This window comes from Cottoperca gobio, chromosome 19 (assembly GCF_900634415.1).
Source record: "Cottoperca gobio chromosome 19, fCotGob3.1, whole genome shotgun sequence".
Taxonomy (NCBI): domain Eukaryota; kingdom Metazoa; phylum Chordata; class Actinopteri; order Perciformes; family Bovichtidae; genus Cottoperca; species Cottoperca gobio.
In genome coordinates, this window is record NC_041373.1 from 5,214,794 (window position 1) to 5,228,007 (window position 13,214).

The 13,214-nt window shown below is 39.5% G+C and overlaps 1 protein-coding gene across 1 annotated transcript in view; it reads right to left on the reverse strand.

Moving 5' to 3' along the window:
- Positions 1 to 226: 226 nt before the first annotated feature.
- srcin1b (SRC kinase signaling inhibitor 1b) overlaps positions 227 to 13,214 on the reverse strand; it is a 98,324-nt gene continuing 85,336 nt past the window's right edge. The window contains exons 13-19 of the mRNA XM_029455484.1: positions 12,894 to 13,041; positions 10,631 to 10,955; positions 9,463 to 9,799; positions 9,202 to 9,344; positions 4,964 to 5,113; positions 4,762 to 4,863; positions 227 to 1,839 (exon numbers count right to left, since the gene is read on the reverse strand). Coding sequence (XP_029311344.1) covers positions 1,687 to 1,839; positions 4,762 to 4,863; positions 4,964 to 5,113; positions 9,202 to 9,344; positions 9,463 to 9,799; positions 10,631 to 10,955; positions 12,894 to 13,041 — 1,358 coding nt within the window. The 3' untranslated portion in view covers positions 227 to 1,686. The remainder of the gene's footprint in view (positions 1,840 to 4,761; positions 4,864 to 4,963; positions 5,114 to 9,201; positions 9,345 to 9,462; positions 9,800 to 10,630; positions 10,956 to 12,893; positions 13,042 to 13,214) is intronic.

The following is a 13,214-nucleotide window of genomic DNA, read 5'->3' on the forward strand; positions in this document are numbered from 1 at the left end:
ATATATATATATATATATATATATATATATATATCCATATATATATCTTATCTATATATATATATATCTTATCTGTATAAATATATATATATATATATATATATATAAATATATATATATATATTATATCTATATAAATATATATATATATATATATATATATATATATATATATATATATTATATATATATCTTATCTATATAGGATTTAAATAATTAATTTTCTATCTGAATTTATGTGGTTTGAATATCTGAATTTCCCAGAAGCTTTTTAATGTTTTGCAAAAACCTATTGAATTGTTTTCATTGCGGGGTCACATGATTGACAGAGCATAACCTGATACTGTGTGAGCGCCAACGTTCAGGCTCCACTGCCGCGCCTTAGCAGCTGCCATCAAACAGTCGAGCTCAGCTGGGGCTTCAAGGTTGAACTTTTCATTTGGAATTTGAGCAACTTTGTTTCACTCGACTTGAATTTATAGTAGTTTTTGAAATTGCGCACCTGATAGGTTGTGTAACGTTATTGACTAGACGTAGTTATACTAACACTAATGAGAAGGGAAACACCACCATGTCACACAAGAGATGTTTTGAAAAAAATCCAATATACATTGAAAGGCTCTTCCAAGAGATTTAAAAAGACGGGGGCCTTGCTTTGCAGAGAAAATGTTTTTATGTTTCCTGCATTATGTTAAATATGAGCAATCTTAATGTTTGAGTTGGATTTCCTGGTCGTTGCATTGCATGTTGTTCTACTGCACTAGTATAACAGGACTCTGGCACTAACAAGCTCTTTAACATCGATGTTTGTATGAAAAATCATTAAGTTCTGGATTTTGTTTCTCCATATAAAACATCTCAACGTTATAATTGAGAGGTATTAATTTCATAACCAGAGAATATAGTTGCTTATATGATTCAAATCCTATTTTACTACCATGTGCCTTTCTTTTCTCCTCTGCTGCCTCAGTCAGTCTTCCTTTATAATTCTGCACTTCTTCTCTTTTACCTCTGATAAATGTGTTTATTGCACACATTAAACTGAATAGCTCCTCCACAAAAGCAGCTAACCTTGCGCTTCACTCTTGTCATCTTGCATAATAAGTCGTAGCATTAGAGCTGTTAAAAGGCAATTCTGAGCAAGCTAGCTTAATGGATTGGCCTCTTGGCTGTTGAACAGCAGCCACACCAGCAGCGCACTGAAACACTGTGCAGCTGCTAACCTGCACGTTGAGAGAGCAGCATGTGGCCCTTTCTGAAGAAGAGAGAGAGAGATGAGAGACATGGCTGTACATGGCTGGATCATGGTGAGATATTGTCACTATTAGATATGAAATCATTCCGTGGCATTACTGAAGATTACTATGGAGGAAAAGCATGTATGTGAATAGATCTGACTATTATAATAAAGCTAGTTTAATCAGTCACAAGCACCACCAACACCTTCCTCAGGAAATCAAAACATCGACATACTCGTACGACAAAAACTTGATCTCTAAGCAAGCTAGGTTAGATCCAGTAACTCAAATGTCAAAACACACACCAAGAAGTGGTCAAAATCAAGGTTTCTGTAGATAGTCCCCCCTCTGTGTGTAATCTCATATTGTCTGCTGGTGGGGCCGGGAGTTCCTCTGAAGCCACAGCAGAGAGGAGTGTCAGAGGCAGGCCAAGCATCGGGTGGAGGTTTTAGAAGTGGAATACCTGCTGCTGGCCCTGGACTTTGGGGAAATCCTCTTTCTGCTTGCGTGTTTTGGGCCTCTCCAGACTGCCTTGTTGAAGGTGTTTGAGCCTGGCTGCGACGGTGGGGCCCTTCGTCGGCCCCGGAGAGTGACTGCTGTTCTGTAGGAGCCAAGAGAGCGCAGGGTTTTTATTTAATTTGACTGATTCATTAATGACAGAAGCACAAAACCACCATTCTCACATCATTATAACAACCATAAATGTACACTACACCCATGAACATTAATATGCTGCTATATCACAGAAGGAGAACATGTTCATCTGCTGCCAGACATTACGTTATTCCTCCAGATATTACTTTATAATAGTATTATAAGTGTTGACCATTTAAATAGTTTATTTCTTAATGTCTGTAGACATGTGAGACCAGAAATATATTAAGAAATATTTTCTTAACCTTTTGACATTTTGAGAAGAATATATCTTTAACCCTCTGAGATGTTTTAGACTCTGAGGACAGTGAGATGTTGTATCTTGGATAGAAACCAGAAGACGTTGTGTTGAGAAGTAATCTGCGTTTCTGTCAAATGTTACTAGTAGCCTGCAATAAAGCAAAAAACTGCCATAAAAAGGCACCTCCCGATATTAAACACTGGACAGACGTATAAAGGGATATATATGTTTATCACATGTGTGATGGAAAAACTGCAATCCTGCCTGAAGGAATACGTTGAGACGTTTTCCAGACAATGGGAACATTTGACAGCCTTCATTGCAAATAATGAGGACTTTATAATATCTGGATAAATCCAGTCTGGACAGCATTCCCTTTCTTTTAATTCATAATACGATTATAAAATCAGGTTTGCTTAGATAAATTCAGGCCTCTGGCTTATGGAAAGTGCTGTTAGTGTAAGATCGATTCCTTGTGTTTGGGCCTGTTAGAATGCTGCGCTGACATTTTACATCTTATATGTATATTTTTACTGTGCAAATAAACAACGTAAAGCAATGTTACGACGCTCCCAGAAGGGTCCAGTTTTGCTTGCTAACCTTTCATGAATTCGTAAACAGCACATGCACAGAAAATGAAAATGCTCTACCATGGGAAATATTGTTTTAAAGACCAATAGACTTTGTTTAATACTGCTGACATTAATCACTTTTGGCAAGAACTTTAAACATGGCACAGTGGCCCGTACGCCTTCAGTGAATAAAAGCAGGGTGTGAATTTAAAACACCTGCATGAGAGAAAATAGATTCTTTCAGAGAAACATTTCTGTGTGCAGCTCTGAACCTGAAGCCCCCTCCCTCACCTTCCCTCCCCCTCGCCGTCCTTTATTTTGACAGCTACCTGCTTAGCGCCGTTGTGTGATAATTCCAACAAAAACAAGAGGAAGAAAAAAGTCTTTACTCAGCTGAATGTGTCACTAGAGCTGTCAGGAGGTGCTCTCACTGCTCACAAACTGCCAGGCAAGAACTAAATACACCATGTGCCTCTAACAATGATTCACTGCACATCACACCATCAATTACAAGCTCTATGTTTACACAAACATAGAGCTCCATCAAACAACAGCTCATATTCTCAAACAAAGATTATATTATGTGCAAAGATCACAGGAAGCAGAAAGTCAGCAGAAGATCTGGTAACAAGGTCAGAAAGAGAAGTTCAGAACAGCATCAACAACTCAAAGCACTCTGCAGGCCATGTGATGATATGATACATATTCATATGCAAGTAGTTATCTTAAAGTGTATTATAGTACATACAAGGTTGTGACTGACATTTTGTCTTCTGGATTTTGTATATGGGTACGGAAGATTAGATATTCCATTTGTTGATGTTTGATAAATAGCAGAGTCGTATGAAATAAGCCAAATGATAAAAAGTGATTGTACGCTATGAAACATAGTGATGGCAACAATAGCACTAACATCGTGGCACACAGCCCTGATGCTTTATAGGACGACTGATGCTGGATCACCTAAAAACTAAATTGTGTACGGATTACTTAAATGAGCTTTTTGTTTGAAAGAATTGTGACATAGAGAAGTGTGTATGTTAGAATGGACCAATCACCTGGTAGACAAATGATGTTACAGCCGCAGTGTTTCTAAATGAACTCAAACACAATTTGTGATTTCTACACAGCAAATTCTTACTTATCAGCCAACATATTCACAGATACCAACACTTATACCCATATATCTGCAATTAGCTGATCAGACTGATTCTACAGATTCATTTGATGTATTTCGTACATTTTACTATTTTCATTTAACTTTTTTGTTTCTCAGATTGACACACTGATTACATTTTATGAAAAAAAATGACCGATTCCATAAAACCACTAAGGCTAAGGCTGCCCTTAATTAATTAATTAATTAATTGCATAAAATCCGCATACGGACGTCCTTAGGATGATGTGAGGGAAAACCCTTTGTCCTCTAAATGTTTGCCTTTAGCCACTTAAGACCTTCCAGCCGTGCTTAAGGGAAGACTTAACTAACCATTTCCTTTTAAAAGGACCCATACCAGTCTCTTAAAAGGGAAATCATTTGTGGAACATAATTAGGACAATGGTTGATTAAAAGGTGATTGAACAAGAAGATTTCTCAGGACAGGGAAAAGCCACTGGACAATAATGCTTTCAAGTATCGTTACAGGAGGACGATGTTGAGTGACGCACAGTAAGTGAAGTGCACACGTGCTGTGTTCTCACAGTAACTACCGTGAAAGCCTCAGTCTAAACACTCGGGCAAGTAGACGACCTAAGAGGCTTTACGCTCCTCCAGGATCCCCTTGTGCATCCGGGCACAGATACACACTGACCGGAACAAATGATCGTATCCATCTGTCTGTGCTTTCTGTGATCAAACTGTTAGTGCACTTTGTAAAGAGTTTCACTTGGACATCTACCCTGATTCGAGGTGTTGACACTGAGTATTAGTAGCTATGAAGGCTGGAGTAAAGTAAAGTAAAGTAGAGAGTAAAAAGGGGAAAAGGACGGCAAAGGGAAGTGAGTAGAAGCACAGTCCACAGGCGGGGCAGCCGGAGAGGGCCTTTTTTAAATGTACCTTTCTGCCCAAGGACCCAAAGATGCAGGGAGGGGTGGGGGTGGCCTGTGGCTGGGTGCTGTACCTTTCATTACAATCTTTTACAGGCGTTCTTTGAAATATCTTGTATGAGAGAGTGTGGCAGAGACATGTTAGCACACCAAAGATCAGCGGTATAAACAGCAACATAAACCTTTGTGTAACTAATGAATCAACGATCTACCTCGAGCTCAGCGAAGATCTTCTCTTCGTCGTCCTCGTCTTGAATGCCGGATGCTGCGATCACAGGCGGGGTGGAGGCGGGGCGAGGGGTGTCGCAGGGGGTCCGCCTCAGCTTCACCAGAGTTTTAGGCATGTCACCATCGTCTTCCATCTTAAAAGGAAAAAAGTAAAGACGGAAAGTGAATATCTTTGGGAACATCGACTGTTCGAAGGACAACATAAGATATTTGAAGATGTCACTTTTGGCATTTTCAATTATTTTTGGTCATTTTATAGAACAAACAATTAATTGAATATTTAAATATAACAATCAATAACGCAAATAATTGTAAGTGTCAACAAAAAACATGTAAAAGGTAACTTCCATATAGTTCCATTAGTTTTCCTGTTCTTCAGTGTATCTAGTTGACAGCAGAAAGTCCCGTCAGTGCTGTGGGTGACAGTGAAGGTCACAGGACACCAGACTGCTATGTGCAGTGTAACAGGGATGTGATGCAGATGCTTGGCAACACTTTGTTTGTGCTGAACACTGATGTATCAATAACCCCAAATATCAAATATCAATACACAGATCCACTCAACCCCAAAAATAACACAAAAAAGCTCCGTATTGATTTTGAGTGTTCTTCGTCTTTAGCAGAATATTTCCAGCGAGATGTTTTGTTGGTTTTTTTACACTTTGATTTTATTGCGTTTTCTTTGTCAATACAATAGTATAGAACAACAACATTATTGACATTCCAATATCCACATAACAGACATCCTATCTTATGAATTGTGGAGCAAACCACCAAGCATGTTCCTAATTGCTTTTTTTTGCTGCTACTATAAATATGTTCCTGAAGTATCTGTCACTTCCTGTTATTCCTTCTGGCAGATCACCCGATTAAAGTGACAGGCATGTCAAAGATATCTGCAGCCCAAGAATCTTCTGCATGATTCTCAAAATATTTCCCAACACATTTGTATCCAAAAACTGTGGTGGGGATTTGCTTCGTCATATGCCGCTCAGTTTCTCGTATGTATCATCTGCAGTTACAAGATATTGTATCCAGATTGACCGATGGCCTCGCTGAATTTGAAAGTTGTCAATAAAAGTTAACATCGAGCTTCCCTCTATGCCTCCTTAATGCTGTATATGCGTATGTTATTACGGCGGGACCTTACTTCTAGGTTTCGTTACTTTATCTTGAAGGATCCTCTGATGTCCGAGACAATAAAGCAGAGCGGGACTTAAATCAGTGTTTCTGTTTCCTCCACTCGTTGCTCTTCTTCGGTTAACCTTGTACCGTATGTTTGTACATGTAACATTTGAGTTATCTCCGTCTTACAAATATTGAGTTTTCTTTTTAAATGTACTTTCTGAAGTGCTTGAGTTCAGAGTCAGGTCTTGGTTCAAGTCCTATTTATCTGAGCGATCTCAATTTGTATGTGTTAACGATAAATCCTCCATGACAGCCAAAGTCAGTCTTGGAGTTCCGCAGGGTTCTGTACTTGTACCGATTCTATTCACCTTATATATGCTTCCTTTGGGCAATATTATAAGGAACCACCAAACTTTCATTGTTATGCGGATGATACCCTCTCCACAAGAGTAGAGTACTACAACTAAGAGTAGGCTAAAGACTTTCCTTTTTAATAAAGCTTATAGTTAGGGCTGGCTCAGGTTTGCCTTGGCTCAGCCCCTAGTTATGCTGCTATAGGCTTAGACTGCCAGGGGACACCTCCCTGCTCTCTTCCTTCTCTTCCTCTCTCCTCCCCTCCCTCTCTCTTCTTCTCCCTCTCTATCTGTATGCATTATGTAAATGTATGTAACTAACTCAGCATCCGGGGCTGATGCCCTGGAGTGTCTGTCTCTCATATGGCAGGTTGCCACTGATAAAGTTTACGTCAGGATCAGGAATCGTGGCTGCGCCTGCTGCCCTGGTCCTGCTGGACACCGGGAAGCCTTTTTGACATTTTCCTGGATTCAAACTTTCTCTTTTCAACACATCATTTCTGTCAAAGGTTGTATTTGTACTATGTTGTTTATCCTGTACACACGACATCTATTGCACGTCTGTCCGTCCTGGGAGAGGGATCCCTCCTCAGTTGCTCTCCCTGAGGTTTCTTCCATTTTCCCCCCTTTAATTGTGGGGTTTCTTTTAGGTTTTTCCTTGTGCGATGCGAGGGTCTAAGGACAGAGGGTGTCGTAACCTGTACAGTCTGTAAAGCCCACTGAGACAAATGTATAATTTGTGATATTGGGCTATACAAATAAATTTGATTTCATTTGATTTGTATGTTCCTGCTCAGGTTTGAACTGTGGTCAATCCCCTCCTCCTGTTGGTTTGTTCTTCTTCTTCTTTCTTTTCCCTCGTTGTAGTTTTTAGTTTTTACCAAAGTTTTCTTTGCTCTCTTTAAGCATTGTAGGTCATTTTAGTTTCTTGGAAGATCAAAATTCCTGTTTTAATGGAGTTTACGATGTATGCCACTATATTGATACGCTCACGTAATTAGTAAGCACAATTCACAGACCGTATTTAATAAGGAACCACGTGACATTGTTCAGTCAGAAAGGGTGGAGCTCCCTGAGGAAAGGTTTGTCTTGAAGGGTTCAGACTGTTCTGGAGACAGAAGTGAATTCTACTCAGCAAGTTTCTCCACAGAGCGAGGGATCAGGGAGGCTTTAGAGCAGCAGCAGCTGCCTAACCAAAACCTAAAACAGGAATCTCACTGTGTTGTACATGTGAGAGCAGGTTTCTTAATATCCAACAGTGTTCTGAATCCCTACACACCAGACCACTGAGACTGTTGGTGAAGCTGCATATCTTAGGCTTCATCTGCACCCACACGTTTTCCTTTTAAAACTGCGTTATATTAATGCTTTTTATTTTCATCTACAATGCCTTTGTGAACTTTACAATAGTTGTGCTGTACAAAACAATCAAAGATCCTCAATGTTTACGTCCATGAACATCCTCAAACTTCCTGCATCGTCGTTTTCAAATGTCTCCATTGTAGGAGCCGGAGGAATGTGGATGTTAGGCGTACACATAGCAGATGTAATGCGTTTTAAGACGAAAGCATATTAGTGTGGGTGTAGTTTTAGACACCTACAGGCTCCCCTGACTCAAAGTATTCAGGGTTTAACTTTGAACTTTTTCTTTTAATGACTGCTAATAATATTTTGGATCAGCTGTTGCAGGACGGTCTGCATGAGATTCTCTCAGCATTTACAAAACACTGAAAGCTTTCAACCAGCAGCAGCACTATAGAGGTGTTTTTCATCTGCAAAATGTCACTAAAATTAGAAACAAAACAGCTGTTGTTGAAACTTAAAGCAGCTCTGTACTCAGCGACACTCACTGTCACATCATTAATTCAAACTGCCGGCTGTTGTGTGTTTATTCAGGGGCTGCGAGGTTCACTCGCTCACAAGGAACAAACCTGGGCAGTGTTTTAATAACAGCTGTCACTCCCGGAGCAAACATGACTTCTTTTCTAATACCGAGGCTGTTTAATATCGGTTGTTTCACCTTAATCTACCAAGTTCATTTACCTGTCACCTTAACAGTTACTTTACAATTATGTTTTTACCATCCAAACATAGGAACAAGTATAGCTGCAACTATAAATGGATGAAGAAAAATGAACATCTTTCACCTTTACAAATGTGAAGATTTTGTGTAGTTCTTTCTTTAATGATTTTAATGTTTTAGTAATAATATAATAATAATAATAATAATAATAATAATAATAATAATAATAATAATAATAATAATAATAATAATAATAATAATAATGTTTAGGTTTGGACAATGTGAAGTTTAATTTTGGGAATTGTTTCTCATTATTTTAACAACCCAATCAATCAATCAAAGGAGAAAATAATTAGCAGATAATGATGCATGAATGAAAATAATAATTGAACTAAAAGTTTAAAATATAATATATAATAGTATAACAGTCACATCCTGGACATGTTTCTACTTTTAATACTGTAACTATATTTTTTTGATTATACTTACACACCGTTACTGAAGTTACATCGTCAATTTAGGACTTTTACTTTCATAAAGGATCTGAGTATGTCCTCCACCACTGTGGATAACTGATTAGCTGAGACGTGACTGCAGTAAAGGGCATTTGAGGGCGTAAATGAAATGGACATCAGTGTGACAGACTTTTTAAAGCAGATCAGAAAGAGACGACTTCTTCCTTGACCGCCGAGCTCACATGTGCCTGAAAGTGTCTCACCTTCATATTCTTGGCGGTGACGATGACCTCTCCGGTGCGGTTGGTGGTGAGGCCGTGTGCCGACGGGAAGCTTCGGCGAGGTGGAGGCGGAGGCGGAGATTTGGAGGGTTTCTCTGTACGATACCGGGCCACGTTGAGATCCACTGGAAAAAGAAGACAACACAACGTTTTAGAACACTGCAACATAAACCACCTGTAAAAGTTTCATACAACATAAAAACAGAAATTACTGCATAGATGGAAGTTAAAAGAGACACTCACCTGACCCTCTGTGTGAGCCAGTCCCCTCCATGCTGTTCAACTTCTGGGCAGCCAGCTGCACTTTGCCAGGCTGCTGGTCCCCGCTGGGCGTGGTGGTTGAGGTGGTGGCGACTGTGGTCCCGGTGGTCCCAGCTGCAGGGGAAGGCGCTGTGTTGGAGGTTAGTGGGATGGTGATCTGGGGCTTCGGGGGCACTGCGGGCTTGTTTATGTGTCTGGCAGCGAAGTCGAGGTCCGGGATGGCCTTCATCAGCTCAGCCTGGGTCTCTTCCAGCAGGCGGTTGATGTCCTGGGCGCTGAACTGGGTCAAGCTGGCACGCTTCTCCTCCCAGTCCCCGCTCTGCCGCCTGACACATATACAGATATAGACAAGTGATGAGCTGTGACATGCAAACTACTAACTGGCCAAGCTGGAAAAAACATAATTAAGACATATTCATGCAGTGTGTTTTATAATATTACACGGATAAATGGAGTTATAAACCCGCTGCTGCTGCTGCGTGCACAGATTCTCAATACCAAATTTAAGCACCTTTAGACGTGATTTCAAATGTAAATGAACATTTGGCCAGCTGGCTAATCTGGACATATTTATAGTGTTGAATTGTGCACAGAAGCATTTGACAGCATATTATGGCCATTGTTTGTAATGATTACAGAACTAGGGGACAGGGTATATATATATATTCATATATATATATATATATATATATATATATATATTCATATATATATATATATATATATTCATATATATATATATATATATATATATATATATATTCATATATATATATATATATTCAGGGTAAAATCATGATTTTTGGCTTGCTGAAAAACAAACAAATAAAAACTGATTCATTTGAGTTGATGACTTTTACGACGACATACAGACACAAAATACATTTAGAGATATGCAACGTCTTATTATAGCACGTATAGCAAGTATTTAGAGTCTCAGTATATATATCTCAGTATTTTGTCTCACAAATTTGTGACTTTTTAATCTAAGAGAATATTTAAGTACTTTTCTCTTTTTTGTTTGATAAATTAGAGTATGTTCTTGGAATATAACCCCCCGTCATCTTTTAAATATCTACAATGGCCTTAAAACACAATTGTATTATGATCTAAAAATGCCAGAAAATACACATAATCAGCATCTGATTACCAGTCTGACTTCGGCCGACACGGACTTATCGCTAGGACGTCGACTCGGCAGCTCATCAAGAACCCGGTTCCTGAAGGTCATTGAGGGCTGGATGTCCTGCTCGGGACCCGAGGTGTCTGCGTCGCAGGCGGACAAGGGCATCCAGTTGGCGAGGCCGGCGCTGGTGCTCAGGTCACTGAGGCTGAGAGGAGGACTGTTCAGGATATCCAGATCAGAGCTGCGACTCATGTCCTCCAATCTCTTCTGTGATTGGCTGGGGAGGTCTTCGGGGCCCTTCCACACTCCTTCTGTCACTTGTCTGTACATATAGGAGGGATACAAGAGACTACAATACACACAGGACACAATGAAGAGAGCAAACTACAAGAAATACAAGAAATAAAAGATAAAATACACTTAATTTACCACAAACAGGACGCTTTGTCAAGGTAACAACAGTTGCAACAAAGCTCTCAAACCGGGGACGATGCAATTCATGGTCAGTGACTTAAACCCCCTCGGCCACAAAGCATTAACTTTAGTATCTGATTTTTTAAAATCATTTACCTTTTTCAAAAAGTCAGAAAATAGTCAAATATTATCATCACAAATTCCCAGCACCCACAGTGGCATCAGGAAATCACCAACAGAGCACACTGGTGCACTTACAAGTTGGAATTACAAAAATATCCAAATTACATAATAATATTTAGCATTTTGTCTCGATAGAGGACTTAAAGAATCTATTACGTATCATCAAAGTACATTATTCCACTAATAGTTAAAATACCATGAACATATTTGTTTGTTAATACTTATAGTAAAGTACTTTATTAAAAAACTAATTATAATAATAATAATATAGTAATACTTATTTTATCCTTACACCTATTTACTGCCCTCATCATTTCATGCAGAACATGATTTCATTCTTTTGTTTTGCAGTTTTTTTTTTGCGGTCATTGTTAATCACATCACATGTTACACTGAATAAGAGAATAATTAGCAGGGCTAAGCCTCAAAACATTTTCCCAAAAACAAAAAATGGTGCCAAAAGCTCAACAAAATTAAGCACGTCCCCTGAGTCTTCTCCAGTCCAACCAAACTATCAGCTCGTCAGGCTCCCTTCATACAGTCCATCCATCAAAAGTCATTTGACTTATAGATCACTCACAGATACAAATGTCCCTCTTGGGACAATAAAGACAAAGTGATTTATAAGACACATGAAGGATTGAAAGACTCTATGAGAGGAAACATCCTCAGACGTGTCCTGCAGGCAACAAACATCAGGTGAATAAAGCCTGGCGCGGTGGAGGAGAGCTGTGCGACGTGTTTTCATTTGAAGAGCTCGTCTGCCCCTCGCTGTGTGTGCCTTCTTAAAGTGTTTAAAGAAACTCGAGTTCTGAAAGCTTGCATGAAATATTGGGTCAGATTTGTAGTTTTACAGATTCTTCCCGACAACATTTAAAGTTGGATTAAAACACTGCTTCTGTTTCATTCATTTAGATATCAGCGCTGAAGCTCCGGTGTGGTTATCGGCACTAGAATGAAACCAAACGATACAGAGGCTGACATGTTAACATCCTGCTTTGATGAGACGGTCATCTCTTCACGGATGCCGCCTGATCTCTGTAAACCTCCTGTGATGTATCTCAGTATTCAGACAGCATCTCTTTCCTTCAGGACTATTTATTGCTACGTTTATACGTCATAAAAACATTTTAATCACTCATGTAAAACACAAGATGAATGGGCAGGTGCTATAAATGTGTTGATGTTCATCTTAAAGGAGCCTTTGCAAGTATTTATTCATCTGAATTTTAACTTTACTCAGAATCAGACATTTTGTTAATGACAGAGTTGTAGAAAAACATGTTTATCCTGATTATTTTTATTTAATTAATGTCATTCTTTTTTATCCAGCCTTGAGTCTTTAGAGGTCTTTAAAAGCTGTCAGCGTCCTACCTACCCTTTGTTTCCTTTAAATCCACGTATAGCTGAGTATATCTCAGTAAAAAGCGTGTTTGTATTAATGTCTTTTTGTGTCTTTGTATATTTTTATCGTGCAAAGGGAAGAAATAAAGATAAATGTTTATATTTCTAAAGTATGGAATCATTTGGTTGAGACTCAGGTATGACTGTGAACAGTACCAGTGAGTGTGAGGTTGAAATCTCCCAGCAGGCTCAAAGAAAATCCCATAAAAACGTCTATGAGGAGAAAATATGGTTTGTGAGCTGACCTAAGACAGTAAGGTATTATGTGAGTGTTTGATATGTATACCTGCGGAGCGTGCTGAGCGCATCAGTCATGGTGTTGCAGCGTTTCAGCAGGGCATCCAGGCGGTGAGGCTCTTCTTTCAGGAACTTAACAGCCTCCACCTCCACCCTCAGCACCACCCGCATCTTACTCTGCAGGCCGGGGAACTGGTCTGCACGGGAGGGAGAGAGAAGAGGGATGAGGACGACAGATGGATGAAGAAGACAGAGTGGCATTGTCAGAGGGATGAGTTGAGATAATGATGTCTGGAAGAATGGAGGCGGAGAGTGGAGGAGGTGAAGAGGGAGGGGAGGGGAGATTACAGGAAAGGGAGACAGGATGCTG